At 38.4% G+C, this 19,959-nt stretch overlaps 1 protein-coding gene across 2 annotated transcripts in view; it reads right to left on the bottom strand.

The window, feature by feature from the left end:
• Positions 1 to 19,959, bottom strand: part of ADAMTS17 (ADAM metallopeptidase with thrombospondin type 1 motif 17) — a 156,790-nt gene that overhangs the window by 76,752 nt on the left and 60,079 nt on the right. For both annotated transcript variants that reach the window (XM_072402659.1, XM_072402660.1), the window contains exon 8: positions 5,047 to 5,152. In XM_072402659.1, the coding sequence (XP_072258760.1) occupies positions 5,047 to 5,152 (106 nt within the window). The remainder of the gene's footprint in view (positions 1 to 5,046; positions 5,153 to 19,959) is intronic.

The following is a 19,959-nucleotide window of genomic DNA, read 5'->3' as shown; positions in this document are numbered from 1 at the left end:
ACGGTGCTATCTGCTTCTATTCAAACTTATTGGAATGGTTGGGAACCACTTTGTTCAAGCGTTGTTTTGGTGGGGTAGCATGACATGTTGCTTCTGACCTTGCAGTTGCTTTTTCTCCTCTGGAGGAAGAATTGTACTGCCACCACAAATGAAAGGGCAACACGCGCAGATAGGTTGAAATGCGGTGCAGGTTGTGGTTTGCAAATCCTGGAGGCATAACAGCAGTGCAGCTGGGAGCAGCTAACCGTCTGGTTTTTAGACCAAAAGACTGAAAGTGACCTTAATCAAATACGTATTAAACCTTCAGTGCCATCACTGTATACTGCTATCCATATTCAATTCATTTTTCTCTATCCCAAGCTGACTAATGCTGAATATTATACAAGGCCGAAGCAGGGTCATAATTCAGTTATTACATTACTTGCATTTAAAAATATATCTAATGATTCATTTCATTAAATTCAAAACTGCAATTTAATTAGTTTTTTAAAAGTCTGACATAATTTATGCTTTAAATAGTAAAACACATAACACCCCTAACCACCCTTATAAAACTATGCAATAAGCAATACACACAAAAAAGCAGAAATGAACATGTATATAAACTGCTGGATATCACCATCACCCTCTAATTATTATTATTAAACAGTATTTATATAGCACCCACATATTACCCTCTTCACCCAAGAAGAACTAAGAAACTAGGTAGAATCAGGAGATGTTGGAAAACACATCAATTTTTACCATATCAGATACTAGAACTTTAGGACTACAGGAGGCTACAACATTTTGTAACTGACAACCAGAAATCACTGGCCTGAAGCTGTAGGCTATCAGAGACCAATTGATGTGGTATAATAAAAAAGCTACTAATAAAACTATTATCACTATTATTAATTGCTAATAAAAAGATTACTAAAGCTTTTGGAAGCTATTATCATGCTGCAAGAAACTAATAGAAAACCAAAAACAAACTAACTATAAGTCATCACCAGCATAAGAGTGTTTACTGGAAACCAATACCATCCTGCTGTAGACTATTGGAGATTGCTAACCTGGTGTAAGAGACTTCCTGAGACCACTGACTTGAAGGAAAAGACTAAGGAAAAGCCATTAGAAATTATTTACATAGTGAAAGAGACTCACAAATCACAAGAAGATCCCAGAGACTAATGGAGACAACCAATGTGGTAAAATGGAGTATTAGAGACCACCTACATGGTGTAATGGACTACCCGATGTTACTAACCTGATGCGGTAGACTAATAGTGGTTACAAACCTGGTGTAAGAAGCTACCAAAGGCTATCCAGAGGGTTCAAGCAGCAACCCTAATTAAACCTTAGTTTAATTTCATTAAGGTGTATATATGCTTTAAAATTATTATTATTATTGAACAGGATTTATATAGCTCCAACATATTACACAGCGCTGTACATTAAATAGAGGTTGCAAATGACAGACTAATACAGACAGTGATACAGGAGGAGAGGACCCTGCCCCAAAGAGCTTACAATCTAGTAGGTGGGGGAATTTCATACACAATAGGAGGGAGATATGTAGTGGTGGGAAGTAGTGATGGTTTCAAAAGACAGAAGACGGGTAAGCAAGTTTGAAAAAATGGGTTTTGAGTGCTCTTTTAAATGAGCAAAAGTAGGAGCAAGCTGAATTAGATGAGGAAGACCATTCCAGAGAGTAGGGGGAGCTCTGGAGAAGTCTTGCATCCGTGTGTGTTATGAGTGAGGAAGTCATTAGTAGGTCATTGGAGAGGCGGAGAGAGCGGCTGGGGGAATATTTTTTTACCAGGTCACAAATGTAAGTGGGACAAGAACTGTGTAGGTATTTGAAGGCAAAAAAGTAAACATTCTCAGTATATATTTACCAAACTACAAGCTTCCTATACCAATGACGTAGATTGTTTCTAGCCTGGAAAAAGCTGATCAGTCATTAAAAAAAAAACAAACAAAAAAAAAAAACTGACATATATATTCTGATTCTCAGTCATTGGCCTACTACATGCAGCAAGAAAATAAGAAATGTTAGCTGTTCTGTAGTTGTTGTGTTTAGAGTCTGTGGGCATTACACTTTAAATATTTTAACCATGACTATGTTATATATATACTTTTTTCAGACATTTGTTTTTGTTTCTGTGTTGCCCCGAGTACATGATCATGCTTGTAAATTGAAAACTGTAGTGCAAAAACTAACTTTGTTCTAATATGCTTTTACAGGAAAAAACAATCTTCTGTAGCATCTCCTGAGCCAACACATTTCTGTTTTATTACTATAAACATCAACGTGCATTTGCACTTATTCATTATAAAAATGCATTATAAAGCAGGAAGAGAAATCATTCTTTTTTAGATGTGGGCTGGATGAAATCCAGTAAGCTAACTACAGGCTTACATTACAGTAAGCATTTAGAAATTACAATGGGAACAAAAAGTCCCATATATGACCATGTCAAATTCTGTGATACATACAAATGTATTTTCCCAGGGATGCTACATACACAAACTAATTATAATACAGTTTGATGTGCATTACAAAATAAAAATACTTTTTTAGTAGTTTAGTAGTTTTTTAAAGAATCCAAAACTTTAATCACTGTGCACAGCTACTGTCTAGTGTTTGATGATTGGGTACAGGGAGGGGGTTTGCTTAGCTTTTTCTGCTGGCTATGAAAATTGTTAGAAGACATCAGTGAATTAGCTTTTAATGTATAAACTATATATATCAGAAAGAAAATGGTAGCAATAAATTTATTAAAAGAGTGCCTCCTAGTGTTTCAGTTTGAATATTAGGCAGCTATGGTGAGTGGTAACTTGTAAAGACTAAAAGGAAAGCAGAATTAAACTAAAAAAAAAAGTTACTAGGAGGTAAAAAGTTTTGGCAGAAAAACCATGCAAAGTCTCTTTTGTCAAAAAAAAAACATGTTTCCTGCTTGTGGTGGCTTTTTGATTTCGGTTTACATCATATACACCATGCAGTGTACAGCCCAAGTTCTTTCTTGGATAATGTAACTCCTGAAGATCATCAGTGATCACAACCTAATGGCTGAAGAGGATTACAATAGACCCAAAGTAGTTGGCAGGCAAGATGGGGGCTTCAGGAGATGAAGTGGCCTTGTAAAAAGTAAGAGTGTGCCTTGTACAGTCTTTAATAATTTCTTGACTGGACTAATCTGTAGCATCCTCCTCTCTGGAATTCCACTAACCCGACTCTCTCCCCTAGAATCTATTATGAATGCTGCAGCCAAACTCATCCATCCTTCCCACCGCTCCTCTTCTGCTGCATCTCTTTGTAGTTCTCTAGATTGGCTTCCAATTCACCTTAGAATCAAATTCAAACTCATGTGCTTTGCCTTCAAATCCCTCCACAGTTCTTGTCCAACTTACCTTTCCGACCTAGTAAAAAAAATACTCCCCCAGCCGCTCTCTCCGCTCCTCCAATGATCTACTAATGACTTCCTCACTCATAACCTTATCACACACATTTCTCCAAGACTTTTCTAGAGCTGCCCCCACTCTCTGGAATGGTCTTCTTTGTTCTATTTGGTTTGCTCCTACTTTCTGCTCATTTAAAGGTGCTCTTAAAACCCATCTTTTCAAACTTGCCTGCTCATCTTCTGTCTCTTAAACCTTCACTACTTACCCACCATCTTATATCCCCCCTCCTAATGTTTGATACTTCCCCCACCTCTTAGATTTTAAGCTCTTCTGGGCCTTCTCTGTCATTGTTTGTACCTGTATGTCACTTGCAACCCCTATTTAATGTACAGCGCTGCGTTATATGATGGTGCTGTATAAATACCGTTCATTATTAATAATAATAATTGCTGATTAACACAAAAGCTCACCCCCACAAACATGAGTTATTTCAGTTATGAGTAGACATTGGGGCATTAAAGCTTGGGCTGTTTTTCTTTCATCTTTAAAAAGACTAAAAAAGCGAGGTCTCCCTGCCATTCAAACTGAGCTCCATAGCACTGCCATAAAATGAGAACCCATAATAGGTGATATATTGTATGTGGAATGTTATTTCTGTCTTCTCCTCTAAAAACAATGGTTGTGTGGCCAGCATTCTCATGCTTTGGCTAACCATGGCCATGTGATTAACATTTTTAGGAGACCATCAACAGAGCTCACATATTTTTCACATGAGGAATGAACTTTAAATACATATAGCTAATTGAATGCGACTGAACAAAGGGAAGTTTACCCCATATCCCACTGGTTAGATTAAAAAATATACACGGATCCAAGAACAGATTTAGGACCTGAAGCCATACACGGCACAGAATTTACATCACAGAGTTGACCATGTCATTATGTTATTCACAATGAGCGTCATTTAGCAAGGGTTTTCATAGGATGGGTCATGTTAAAATCTGTAAAAAGAAGGCAGATGAATAGGATGAGATCTTTACAGAAAGCCTAATGTAGCTGTAAGTATCTGCACTGTTCCCTTAGGGATATTTGTATTTTGGAACAAACGATCCTTTCAGGACTTCAACTGTCACAAATGGAGTAGGTCATCGACCCAGTGAACTCCATTCTCAGTCCACCTTGTAAATCTATTAAGGGACATGCTTTAAAATGATATTATGCCAATTTTTTATTTCTACTTTTAGTGGAGATGAGCAGGGTTGGTCCTATTGAGCCAGTGGGAACTACAGTTCCAGTACAGAAATATAACATTTTATGGAGGAGAGAGAAAAGAGTTCCCAATGGGGACTCATTTCTCAGTGATAATCATAACAGGTGGGATTTGCCCTTCACTTCCATTTAGGTCTTTAAAGTATGAAAAGGTCTTCAAAACTAGATAAAAAAACAACATAAACAAAAGAGATGAGGAGAGGTTATAAGTACAGCAGAACTAAGTTCCAAGTGCACCAGTTCTCAATAGCAAGTTGTGCAAACCTGAATGCATGTTGCATTTGTCCAACATAAGCCCAATATTAGAACCAAAAAAATGTGTTTTTTGTTTGAACACAAATTAGAAAAGGTGAAATTAAAAAGGTGCTACAATTTTTTTTTAAATCTTACTTGTGACCAAGCTCATGAGCTATAGTAAAAGCCAAATTAAGACCATTATCTTCTGCCAGGACACATTTGCGCTTCGGACTGCACGCTCCCCCGAGGTAAGCAATTCCTGAAGATAAAATAAAAAAAAGGTTAAGACTTTAAAAATAATTTCATACACTTTTTTATTAATTGACACATTGTCACAGTAACAGTATTTAATGGAAAGAACAGTATGATTTCTGGTGCACAAAACAGTGACTACAGGAAAAGTTTTTAATGGATACCAATTTCTGTGATGTAGGTGCTGGAGTTTTATGGCTATCATGGAAGAGAAAACTTTACATATTCAAGGATGAAATTTCAAATGGTTCCTGTTTTTTTCCAATTAGTCAGGATAAAGGCTCAGTAAAAAGCATTTTCAAAAGCAAAGGTCAGCAATGATCACTTGGCATAGCAGAGATTGGTGGGTGCTACAAAATTGCTCACGTGAAATGGTCCTAAGTGTGTGATGTCTTTATATTCTTAAACCTATAAGGAGATTTTATCACTTAAAGCCCATAAGAAGTCAAGCTTGCACATGACAAATTCTCAAACCAATCCCGTTGATTAATTTACTTATCACCTTTGAACCTAAACATGAGATATGGTGCAGTGTGCAAGCACATCTGGTCCATAACACGGGTATTCATGTGGCTTCTAAATATGGTCAGTAATCACTTGGCCATTAGAACTCACCCTAGACAATTAGTTAGGCATTAATGCCATGCTTTTTTTATGGAACTGATAATTACAAAAATGATTGCAGCTGTCAATAAACATATGATATACAAGGAAAAAAGACTTGTCATGTCATGCTATCCAAATTGCAAAGCAAGCTTTCAAAATGCAAACCAAGTACACATTGCACGGTACATTACCATAATTCTAAACTGATGAGGAAGGGCACATAAACACATGATTCATTATTCCCCACAACTGGTCATCAAGGGAGAGGCCTAATGAATGCACAATTATCAAGCTGCCAATAGCTATGTGTATTTGATTTTGGAGGTCAAGATCCAGCTGTCCCGGCAGCTGAAAAATAGTTCTGAAAGTAGATTTGGGGATTTCCATAATAAAAAGGAAACGCCAACACAATAACACACAATGCTTAACCAAATATAACATAACAGGTATTACACGGAGTGAGTATGTAGTTGAAGTTTTTCTAAGCTCACCTTCTCACATACATGACATTTTCATTATCCAGTCAGCTATAAATATTTACGAGTATTCATTAATGAGTAATCAATGATGTGCCAAAAAGCTAAACTGAATCTTTGCTTACTAGAGCATTATTATTACATGCAGCATAGTGTCCCAATTAAATATATTTAAAAGCATTGTTTTAGTTTTGGATAGAGTTTGAAAAGTTTAAAAAACTGTTCAGATTTCACACTTTTAATGAGGTCTTGATGACCATTGCCAATGGGATAGTGATGGGAAATCCAAAATGTTACAATTGTTGTAAGAGGACGTAAAGCAAAATGAGGTTGTTTGTTGTGACAAATCCTGCTGTGTTTCTGTGATAGGAACGGAAGAAATATCTCCCCAATGGGACAGACAAAAACAGCTTTAGATATAGTTTAATGCAGTGGTCGCCAACCTTTTGGTTGTCACGGGCCACTAATTTCACGGACCGCGTATGCGCGGGGAGCCGTGTGTCACTCAAAAGGGAAGACACTTCCCCCAGAGTGACGTCATGATGCCAGAACCTGTCCACTCTCCCATCCCAGGTCTGAGCCTGCGATGGGAAAGTGGCGTGTCCAGGGACACAATCCCCCCACCTCCCTGAGCCTGCAATCTTTACGGGGGACATGGTCTAAGGGTCTGGCTGGTGCGCCCTCCCAGTGGAGTTCTTCTCCTGACCCCGCTGGGGGCAGCGCATCGGCCTGAGCTGCGGACCACCAAAATTTTCCTCCGACCACCAGTTGGCGACCACTGGTTTAATGCACACCCGAAGCTAAAAATTAAAAAAAATTGTAACAAGGCAGGTCCATTATTTTCCAAAGGACAGGTGATGCTTCTTCGGCAATAAAGTAGATAGAGCCAAAAAGAGGCAATAAAATAGTAAAGCCATCCTTCGCTTTACTTTTGGGATACCTAATCTTTGGCCATCTTGACTGGTTGGGCTGGGACATCACCTGTCCCTTACTGCAAAAAAGATCTACTTGATCACAGATTGTATAGTAATCACAGATTGTATAGTATATTTCTGCTTTATCCCGTATAATTTTTAGACAAGGTTCTTTCCCCCAATTGTTTAGTCAAAAGAATGGTTCATGTAATTATACCTGTGAAGTTTTCATTGATCCTGGTCATTGTATAGATAGTAATGGTTAGTCACACTCAACTAGACTTGCCTTATAATGCTGATGACAATCACCACTGCCAGTGGCTTCCTCATTTCTAATCAGTGTAAGAAACATACTCAACATTATTATTATTATTATTATTATTATTAATAATAAAAATAAAGTGGATTAATATAGCACCAGCATATTACGGAACACAGAATTTATAGCCACATCACCTAATCACCTTTATTTAATCCCCACGGTGTTATGTGTCAAAGCAAATGTTGATTGTCCACGAACTCCATCAGATCCTCCATACAAATAGAGAAAATTCCATCAAATATGCCTACACACACAACATAAATCTTTGATGATGTTGGGTTTCCTATACCACCATAAATGACACAAAGGAGAAAGCATGGTGAAACATCTTCAACATTACAGAACCGTCCGTCTGAATGTGGCTTCTTGTCTAGCTGCTCCCCACCATATAACAATTTCTTAGGATCTCTAAATAAAGTAGAGCCTAAATCATTTTGATAGATAGTTTTTCTTATACAGCTGCTTGCCATGTTACTGAGATCCTGCTTGTTTCTCATGTACATCAAAAAAGTCTGCATTTAATTAAACCCTCATTCACATCAAACTCCTGGGAAAAAAATAATGAAAGCTTGCACATTTGATAGCAGCAGCTTTTCAGTAGAGCTGAAATGTGGAACAGTAGCATTGCTTCATTCAGACAGATTTATAGATATGCCGTGAATGGCAGGCCTGTATACACTTGTTAACCGGGTTACACAGAGTTTCCACACAGACTGCTCCTTGATAGGTTACCCCAGGACAGGTCCTTAGACTGGTCTGAAAATCTGACTGAATTTCACTACTTGCATGGAAAATCTGATGGGGTCTCCTCATATAAACTGTTTATTTTTACTCTTTTGAGTGACCTCACATAAACCATATGTGGTTCATTTTCTTCCTGTCATCCGGGAGGCATCTGTACATTTACCACTGTAAAAACTAAAGGTCCATATTCAGATACCTCCAAAACAGGGTTACATTCAATTGGCAATAATACATAATGATCGATAATCATAATGCTCTTCTTGAATAGGCTTCCATTTCTGACCTTCTAATGATAATTCCCATTGCCTGGCTAATATATTCAGCATTGGTTTCAGTCCATGGATGCAGAAAGTTCTGATTTTCATCAGGAAGTGTTTGCTACATAATTTCAATGGATCAATAACTTCAAGGTCAGCAAGTCAGACAAACAAGATTTTTCACGTAATGGCATTGCTCTCATGGCAGGCATTCTCTAATATTAAAAAGATTACATGTGGTCATAGAAAATCCTTGACCTGCAAATATTTATATGTTGGAAAATATGAAGGCATTCTCAGCGGACTGATCAGGGAGAACACTCTACACTATTCTTGTTTCCCAAATCCATGTATACGTGGCTTTTCATTACAATTTTTGGGATCAGTCTCTGCCTTTCCTATAATAGGGTGGCATAGTAGTTCTGTGGTCAGTTTGAATCCTGACCAGGGCACTACTGGCATGAAGTTTGTATGTTCTCTTGATGTTTGCATGGGTTGTCTCTTGGTACTCTGGCTATATCTCCTGCATCCCCCCCCCCAAAAAAAACATAAATATAATGGGCCTGATTTAATAAAGTTCTCCAAGGTTGGAGAGGATACACTTTCATTACTGAACCCCGGTGATCCAGCAAACCTGCATTGGATTTCTTTCCTTTTTTTATTTTGTTAGCAAATGTTTTCAGTCATGGACCAGATTCATTCCAGGTTTTTTGGATCACCCAGGTTCACTGAAAAAGTATATTCTTCCCAGTCTTGGAGAGCATTAATAAATCAGGGCCATTAGTGTCCCCCCTAAATTGGACTCTGAGAGGCAGATAGTGACATGACTAAGACAGTGATGCATATCATGTCTGCACTAAATAAATACAAGATAATAATTGACAAGGATTTGGCATTAAAAAAAGAATGGCAGAAGAAGCCATATGAGCACATCAAAATGGAAGCCATATTTCCATTGAGAGGAAAAGAGGAGTGATTAGGTTACAGCTTTCATGCTGTTCCTTCTGTGTTCTGATGGAATTCAAATTAGAATAATAAAAAATAAAAAAAATCAAATAAAAAATTACTTTAAAAACCTAAGCAGAACGAATTTCTAGAAATAAAAAATTGTGACCAGGCAAATATCCCTTTTGTAATAAAATAACCTTACCTGCCTGATCACAACTTTTTAAATACACTCAACTGATCATGTTCTGTGTGGACATCACTATCTTCTTTCTTCTCCTTATCCTGATTTTGATTTTTGACCATATTGATTGGCCAGGCCCGGGATGAAGTCTATTCAGTGCCACCAGCCACATGTATGTCCATTTTTTTTCAGAAGAAGACAGGCAGGTAAATATGTTTTCTGCAGAAGGGACATCCGCTTTCCATTTCTGCGATAAATACCTGCCTGATCACAAATTTTCAAAGCAGAACTTTAGACTCAAATATATATTTTCATAACTCATTACACAAACCCATGACATAAAAAAAATATTCTGTCCTACAAACATATATAAATAATAAACAATAACATATTGTGTATGTTACATCTTGTGTTTTTAAATAGCATTGACATGTTTTGTAGTGATTTACTCAGTTCATAATTATGTCACTTACTGTTCCCCAGAACTTAATCACCATCAAGGCTTGTAAAATAGTCTATATTAAATTTTTGTGGAAGCCAAATAACCTACCAATGTTTTTGGAATATGGGAGCAAACACAGAGAGAACGTTCAAAGTCCATTAGGAAAGTTTCCTGAGATTCAAACCTGCTATTCTAGTGTATTAGACACAACGTCAATTGTGTCAATAAAGCCCCACATTTGGCACCCAAGCCAAACATATCATGTGTGGGGCAGCTTCAGTGATTGAATGATGCACTGTATTTACTCAACAATGTAGCTTCTTATTTTTTTTTGTGTTATTTTAGCCATGTATATTTGCAGGATAACAATACAAATTGTGGGATTTACAGAATACGTTTGACTTGAAGCCTGTTCACCTATTTCCGAAAGCTGAAAAAAAGCAAGCTGCTTAATCAGTCTCCAAACCACAAAATACTAGCAATAATAGAAGCAGTGTATTGCTTTTGTTAACATTCCTCCAATAATGAAACTCGTCGACTGTGCCTAGAAAGACTTCCTATTTAAGAATGTCTAATTAAGCTGTCCCTCCCATCACACTCGCCTCCATGCCAAATCAACTTGTACAAACTATACTTTATAACCAGCAGCTTGCAGCAAAAAAATCTTACTCTTGCAGAAAAAGTGACATTATCCATGCACAATCTAAGGGAGTATAGATCACATTTAATTACATTCTGCCAAGTGATAGCATCCCAGACAATGAAAAATGGTTTTACTAAGCCATTACTCTTAAAACAATATTTGAGGTCGTTCTGGCTGTTTACCACAGCTAGAAAAAAAATATCTTTTAAACTTTTGGAACGAAATGTCCTAGTTATGTTTCAGTTCTAAAAAATGATAACCCAGAAACAGATTCTAAATCTTTATAGAGAGGATAACCATAGTCACTACCAGATGTTACCAAGTATAAGTAACCTCATCCTGAGTTGTAGAGAAGACTGCCAGACCACAAACAAAGGTTTCACAGCGACTGTTCTGTTCTATTATTATTTACAGCTCGGCAAAGGAAACAAAACATGCTGGATGGATACATTTAAGGTCAAGACCTTCTTCCACATCTCTTAATTGTAATGTTTAGCCAGCCAGGAGGCAAGGACAGCGACCAGTCGACATGAACCAATATAGTACAAGCACCCAGAGAATCCATTCGGGACATTCGATGCATATTAACTTTTGGTTTATGTGTATTTCTGAAATTCTCAGTATATATTGTTTTGTATTGCATTTCAACGATGCGGCTATATTTTGTTTATAGTTGAAATACAAATAGAATGATGTAGGTTGCTAGTAGCCACTGCAATACCCTGTAAACTCTCTTAGCCCATAATATTCAAATATCATAGTCAGACTATAAACACCTCTATTACCAAGCTATTGCCCATCTAAAAAGTAAATAGGTGAAGCAGTAGGCTTGTTTCAGTACAGGTTAAGAAGGGGGTAGAAGAAGTTCCCATTGCCCTATACCGTTTAAATATTAAAACTAGGGGAATATTTGGACGAAAATTTGGAAGAATGCCTAATAATTCTCTTTTACTCTTGATAACAGCAATGACCCCAGAAGCCATTAGCATCACATCTAGCAGATTCTGGCCTCCATGTTTCAAACGGCCATTGTTTGGTTGCACACTCTGCAACAATGGAAACTCTGTTCTAAATGGAAACTATTAAACTTGCCAAAATGAATGTAGTCCTGTGAATCAAGTTCTGTAATAAAGCCATTTTGCAGTAGAGCGGAGGGGAGTCCCTGAGCTCCAATGATTAGCTTGCTGAGTGGACAATGAAGGAGAAATAATCAACAAAAAAGCATACTCTGCTCACTCTCTTCATTCCTCCAGTTTTTCTACAGATGACTGCTGCTGCCACCACCTTTTCTAACCTTAGTAATCCTATACAGACTATGCGATGTTGGTATACAGGCAGATATAAGTATTGTTGTGTCATCAAACCTACCTACCTCAAGCCTCAAGAAATTCCATGGAGCAATCGCTTGAATGGCTGAATGTGGACTTAAAGTGGGTACAAAGAAGTTTTTTCCAAAATGACTATGGTTTACGAGGGCGTGCTGAGAAGTTCCTGGCTTTGCCCCCTTCCAGATGAAATAGAAAAATGAGGGTGGGGGCATATGACAGCCTAATATCTTAGTATGTAACCGTGCAAATATCAGGTATTTGCGGTTAAAACAGTTTTTTCTTTTAGTGAGAAGCTGTGATGGCAGAGGCACAAGCAAGATTCACGTCGTTGGAGTTACGGGGCGTCATGAAGTTTTTGTTTCTCCAGGGTAAGTCAGCAAAAGACAATCTCATTTCAAGACTAGGCATTTCACCATTGAAGATGAGCTCCGCAGTGGGCGCTCCCCAACCTCAACTGAACTGACCCGGCAACCTGCGATGCTGTCCATGAGCTGATTATTGAGGACTGGCGAATATCCGCAAAAAAGATAGCCCAGATACTTGACATCTCACAGGAGCATGTTGGGTTTGTTATCACCACTATCCTAGACATGCGCAAGCTTTCAGCAAAGTGGGTCAAAGTAATGGCACCACAGCGGGTCCCCGCAGCCGAAGAAATTTCGAACCCAGAAATTGTCCAAAAACGTTATGGCGTCCGTTTTTTGGGACAAGGGCAGTATTCTGTTGGTGGACTACCTACCTCAGGGCTCTAGTATCACCGGACAGTAATATGCTAACCTCCTGGATCAGCTGAAGAAGGCAATTAGGACGAAACGCTGTGGAAAGTTGACCAAAGGGATTATTTTTTTGCAGGACAATGCACTTGCACACATGTCTAACGTTGTGGCTGCCAATATGAACACCCTGGGTTTCCAATTGGTCCACCATCCCCCCCTACTCATCTGACCTGGCCCCGTCGGACCATTAACTGTTCCCGAATTTGAAAATACACCTGAAGGGGCAATAATTTAAGAACATTTCTGACGTCAAAGATGCTGCTGAGAGCTGGTTTGTGGCCCAACCAAAGGACTTTTTTTTGAACGGTCTAGAAAAGCTGCAACTACGCTGTACCAAGTGCATCACTCTCAGGGGGGAATATGTTGAATAAATGTGTTATTTAATAACTCTGGCTCCTTCTTTCTGGGCAAAGCCAGGAACTTCCCAGCACCCCCTCATATATTACACTTAAACATACTATTTTTTAGATCTACTCAACAAAAAGTAAACCCTTGAATGTCCATAGCCCAGACATAGATCCACTTTAACATCTGCCTTGCATCCAATTTCGGCCTGGAATGTTACAAACTTCTGATGAGGACCCATTTGATGACAAGTAGCAAACACAGTACACAAGCACTGATGTCAGCCCAATGCAGCAAGTTGGAGCACACCCCATCACCAACCAGACAGCAACTAATGCCAAAACACCTCAATGGCCAGGGGTGTGGGTTGTCCCTAGAGAGTGATAACACTGTATGTAATGTGACTGTTTTAAGTCACAGGGACAGAAAATGATTTTAGGGAAATGTGAAATACATCAGTGTTCAACCCATGGAATTTTTTTTAAGCAAAGCGGGAAGAAATTGTAGGTAGGTGGCAGCTGTACTGCCCTAGTCTTCAATAAGCACCCAAAAACAGCAGGGTGGTTACTGAAAAGTGGCAGGTGGTGCCTCTGGCTAAAAGGGTCTGGGAAGAACACTGAACGTGCTTTAGATTTTTTTTTCTTTTTGCAATATCTTTATTTCAGATAACAACTAGGTTTTCAATGGGACATCTCAATTAGCATAACGTATCTTTATGGCAACCACCCTTAAAAGCAAATGACTCCACTGTAGATTTTAGGGGACATCAAACTGTTCCTTATATAAGTGAAAAAGAAAAGTGACACAAGAGGACTGCATATCATAAACTAAACCCCCATTTAACTCTTTACCCTCCAAATGTGTCAAAAAGAAATGCAAGACGCTTTCTGTATGACTTCGTATTGGGAGGAACTGAAGGTGGCTTTGATGCCTAACAGCACTCTGTAAATCTCAAATTCTTCAGTAAATCAGCCAGTATGTGACTGTAATTGTGAATTTGTAAGGGAACTTGCTGTTTGGGGAATTATAAGCTACTAAATAAAAGGTTTGGCAGTAAATAAGATTATACACCAAATATTTATGGACAACTGACTATCAAACCTGTACAAGTTTTATAAACATCCTATTCCAAAATTTGGACATAATTATGGAGTGTCCCACCCACCCACTTTTGCAGCTATAAAAGCTTCCACACCCATATAGCCAAAGGAGCTTTGGTAAGAGATCAGGTACAAAAAGACCTGGTTCATCATTCTAGGTATTTTAAAAGTGTTTGATGGTCTGTGCAGGGTACTCCACTTCCTCCACAGCAAACTTTGCAAAACTGGGTCTTTATGAATTGTGTTTTATGCACAATAGTACAGGCACAATGGAACAGAAATGGGTCTTCCCCAACCTTGCCCACAAAAAAAAACATACAGTTATATCAAATGTTCTTGTAAATGATAGATTTACCAAACACCTTAACCCAGTTATTTATAGGGGTGTACACATATTTTTGATGTATTGGTAGGAGTGATTATCAGGTATCTGGAAACCTTTGGCCATATGGTGTACATAGAGAATGATGTATGATACAAGATGATGCATTGGCACTCCACTGTAGTTTCATAGTTCACTAGTTTAAATAAAGGTTACCCCATAATTACCAGTTTACAAAGTAGAACTCTGAGAGCAACAGTCATAGAAATATCTCAATTTCCATTTTGTGAATAGTAGGAACTATTGTACCTGCATTTTTGTGTGGACTTTTCAGCCAGCAGCAGATTCCAGAGCTATGTTCCTGGAACCACAAGAATTTATTCAACATATTTTCTGAATAACCTGATTCTTTGCACATCTGAGTAGTAAGATTCCTTCTGCCAAACACTTTCAGGAGAGGTGCAGTAAAATAACACTAAGTCTTCTGTTTGTCAAGAAGACATAGGAGTAATTTATAGGCAATCAGAAAAGCCCTGCAGGAATGACTTCCGCCTGGAACAGTTGAGGTGATATCACTCCCTGCACAAGTAGGAACCTATTTAGTGTATGAACCAATGCCTGGGGTGCTAAAGAATCTCTTTCAACTCTACATGTTTACCTGATTTAGGTAATGAACTGAACACTTCACTTCAAACCCTTTCTAGTATTGTGCACACAGTTGTCCAGCAATGCTGACCTTACAAAGCAGACAATCAGATCCTTTGGCAGGCAACTTCAATAACATACTATCAGTTTGAAATACTGCAATTTTTGTCAATATTCACAGCTTTATCAGCAAAGTTGATTTAAAAAATTTCACCCCACCCTATGTTATTCTACTAGAGATCCATAGATGGCTTTGCAATTGTTCATGTTCAATGAGATGACCACAAAAAGCTTTCTTTTGAGCACATTAATGTGTACTCTGTGACATTCACATATCAATTTCCATGCCATTTTATTCACTTATATTTAAAAAAAATATAAATATCATGAATCCAAATTCAAACTTTGATCAATGGCAAACTTTGATCAACTTTATGGACTAAAATAAGTTTAATTTATTGAAGGAACATTTGCACCTGAAAAACAAAAAAATTGACAGAAAACGGCATGTTCAAATAGTTCAAATAGTAATATAAATCAAATTGGAAATAAATGCTTACATTTCAAGTAGTAGGGCTGCGTACACACCTTCTATGGTTCTCGTCCGATAATCGGCTCAGGGCCGATATCGGACGGGAATAAGGCGTGTGTACGCACGCCGAACGATCCTAATGGAAGCGAAGGGGGAGAGCGCGCAGCAGGGTGCCACTCGTTCTCCCCCTCCCCTCTCCATAGAGCAGAACGGTGCTGTATGTACAGTGCTCATTCATGCATCGTGCAGTCGTTGGAAAGGATTGTGAAATATTCTTTCAAACAACAAATATTGCACGTGTGTACGCAGCTTTATTCCAACTAATCTCAGGCCTGCCATTGTAGTCTTAAAATTTATTTTCTTGCTAACAAACAATTGTCTATGACTCAGTGAATGTTTTGTACATTTCAGTACCTGTGTGCAATGTGCAAGGTTCATGCTATGTTCTAGTTTTGATCTGTTGATCTTTCCAGCAATTAGTGCTTAGGCATTTGGTGCTTAAGGGTGGCAAAACCCACAATTGTCGCCATTCCTTCTTTGCCATTTCTTCTCAGGGTTCCTCCAAAGGTTGCAAGAGTTCTTTGAGCAATGAATAATTTGTGTGAGATCATTTTAACTGAACCAATAATCTTTTTGGCTATCTGTAAGGGTGAGATTCTTCCCAATGGCCAGCAATGTAAGAGGCATTCTTCCTACTGAACACCACACTGCTCACTGCAAGTTATAGCACAGTGAGGGAATTCCCTGTGTTCTCAATGGGCCCGATTTATGTAAGCTCTCCAAGGCTGGAGAGGATACACTTTCATCAGTGAAGCTGGGAGATCTAGCAAACCTGAAATAGATTTCTTCAAAGTGATGTGCTATTTGTGCATTCAATCCTGGACCAGATCCATTCCAGGTTTGCTGGATCATCCAGCTTCACTGATGAAAGTGTATCCTCTCCAGCCTTGGAGAGCTTTAATAAATCAGGCTCAATGTCTCAGCATTGGCCAATCCATCTTCAGAACATGACAGCCAACCTAAATCCATAACACATTGCTGAATGATCGTGCTGAAGAGATGCAGAAGCTGACCACAGCTGCTGGCAGCATTCAGGGTAGGAAGAGATGTTTCTTTGACCTCACATGAAATTTATATTTTTAATTCATTGGAATTGCTTTAACACAGTGTGAATCAAGCCTAGCATAAGGATGTGTTATTGTGTGTATTAGTTTTGACATCCTTTTAAAATTGCATAGGGGCAAGGAACCTTCCTATGCAATGAGCGTGCTACTTCTTCCAATTTCCAAGTTTCTTTTTCTAGTATACATTGATAAGACAGTTTCTTTTTCATTTAGGTGAAAAATATCAATGATAAAAAAAGGACCTGTAATCACAGAATCATGAATTTAACTTCCTGACTTGTTAAAGGAAAAATTTGTGGGGCTGAAATTCTTATATTTTCAATAATAATAGTCACTGGTCCCAAAAAAATATGTGCATATCAGAAATCCCTGAATGGTTCTTCTAGATCCATGCCTCATTAAGTAGTGAAGCAAAGATTTACATGGCATTACATACCTAACACCTAACTGAAAAACAACCTCAAAGTCAAACCGTAGCTGGTTGTAATGTTCTGGTTCCTCCAGGAAATCCATGGTCCTCAGATCCCATCATCAGACAACATGCTATGAAAAACTCAGTGGATATAGGTTTGTGAACTCAAGTTGTGAACCAAGAAAATCAACATAACCAAGTAATATTTATTCTGTTCAAGATAAGTTTACTTTAACAAATGTTTCTGCCATCTTTGTGGCAAAGTTTCATTAGTCTCAAAAAACACAGCTGAACATGCGGAGTAAAAGTGAAAAATAAAATATATTCATTGCACTACAAATCTTTGGTTTCATGTAGTCCCTGCTAGCAAGAGTTTGAAGAATCTCTATAGTTAGCAGCAAGGTGATGTTATGGAACATCTGTGGTAATAAAACAAGCTTCCGCTAACCTGTCTCCAAGGTGCATCCCAGGTATTTAAACACATGAAAAAAAGCTTGTCACTGCAAACTATGCCACATTCCTAACTCCAATGTCTTTTGTGTATATTGTATTTACTCTTTCGTTCTCTAGCGTGGCCTTTTTGTAGTTTTTTTTTAACATAGTAGAACTCTTGAAATAACTTCCAGGTCCTAAGGAACCCCTGCTCTATTTCTATAATAACAGCTCCCAGCACATTAGAGTGGTGGTCATTGGGAAGAATGCTTATTATATATTGGCCAATGGGAAGAGGCCATCCCTACAAATAGCCAAAAAAGGTATTGGTGTCAGTTATACTCACGAAAAGGCAAAAATTTGTTTAAAGAAGCCCTAACAGCCTCTGGTGGAACTCTAGGGACTCCGCTTGAGAAACACTGCTCTAGAGTATGGAACATAGAGGATGGGTCCCTTGAGTAGCAGTAAATTGAGACCCTGAGACCCACACAAGTATCCCAAGGGTTCCTTGGACAAAAAGTTTGGGAAATCTGCTCCAAACCAAACCCGATCCAATAAATAATGCTACTGGTCAATAAAAAATAAATGCGGAACCTCTAACAGCCAACCCAATTCCTAACACATTCAAATCCTTCCATTATGATGACAGTTGGAATATAATTGGCTACTGTGAGGAAAAATTCTCTATTTTCTCCCTTTTTTATTCAATATAAAATAAAAAAATTTACAATAGATCTAGACTATATAGCACAATGTTCTAGTACAGCAGTAGCCAACTTTTGTTGCATCCACAGCCCTGCGCTACTGTACCCCCAGGATGTTTGGCAAACAGGTCTGACCCTGTAATGGGAGATTGGGCAGGTTCTGGCATCATGACGTTATCTGGGGGAAGGTTCCTCACCTCTGAGTAACACATGACTCCCTGCAGATGGGCGGTCCAGATTCCGTGGATTTAGTGGTCCTTGAGGTCCGCAAGGTTGGTGACCACTGTTCTAGTAAAACTAAACTAACTTTTCAGGTTCATATAAACAAAAGCTGAGGCTTGAGTTTTACATTTGCTTTCATCACTGCTGGCATCTGATTTATTATTCAGAAATGACAAATTCTGAGCTTATGTTACATACCATAGTCAAGAGCTGTTGTTGGTGTCCTCAAACAATGCTGCGTAAAGGGTGAAATCAGGCAACTTATAAGGCAATTCATCATCAGTCTTCATTTTGGGATCTAATCTTACAGCACTCTATTGGATGAATATGTTGGCAGATTGCGCTTTAGGAAAGGTTCTGCAAGTTCTCCTTTAGAACAACCTACATCATGCCTACAGGTTATGCTATGAAGTTCCAGAGAGCATTATCTTTTCATTTTGCACACATGAATTAAAATGTGCATATAGTTATAAAAAACTCCTAAACAATATTTTGTTCCTAAAATAAAATAATGGTGGCTGCAATTATTTACGTTGAACAATATTTGCACCACTGTGTATGATATCTAAATTTTTCGTTAACAAAAGTAAATTGAAACTAAATTCAGCGCAAACAAAAAATGATCTCAATACAATATAAATTGTGTAGCAAAGCGGAAGTGATCAGGTACCTTCACAGTTATCCCTATCCATCTAAAAGATAACCAGCAATCACTGTTGGCTCAGTAGTTATCACTCTGGTCTCTGCAGGGCTGGGTGACAGATTTGAATCTCGGCCAGGACACTATCTGCAAGGAGCTTGTGTGTTCTCCTTGCGTGGGTTTCTTCCGTGCATTCCAGTTTCCTCCCACATTCCAAAACATGCAATTGGGTTAATTGGATTCCCCTCATATTTTGGCTTTAGACTGTGTGAGTGACATAGGACTGTGGTAGGGACATTAGAATGTGAGCCCCTTAGAAGGTCAGCTAGTCATATAACAATGGCCTTTGTAAAGCATAAATACAAAAAATAAACCTGCAGAGAAAAGGAAAATAACTACTTGAGACCATTGTGGCTAGAAGTTTAGTTACATGTTGTTAGTGCTGCCACTCCAATAGTAATGGCGGCAGCAGGAAAAGTAAAAAGGTGGCCAGACTATGGATGTTCAAATATCTACAAATTCCTAGCCTTTTCATGACCACTCCTAAAGTCTAAATGCCCAGTCCTCATTTATCAGCACCAGCACGAGAATGTTTTCAAGTAAAGACCTCCAACCTTTCCTTCAGTCTTGCACAATTGTACTGGCTTCTCTCCTTTACTGAGTTTACTTACTCTAATTTCACTGCAGTCTTTAAACTCC

The sequence above is a fragment of the Pyxicephalus adspersus genome, chromosome 2, assembly GCF_032062135.1.
Source record: "Pyxicephalus adspersus chromosome 2, UCB_Pads_2.0, whole genome shotgun sequence".
Lineage (NCBI taxonomy): Eukaryota > Metazoa > Chordata > Amphibia > Anura > Pyxicephalidae > Pyxicephalus > Pyxicephalus adspersus.
Note: the sequence above shows the minus strand (reverse complement) of the source record. Positions and strands in the feature narration are given on the sequence as shown.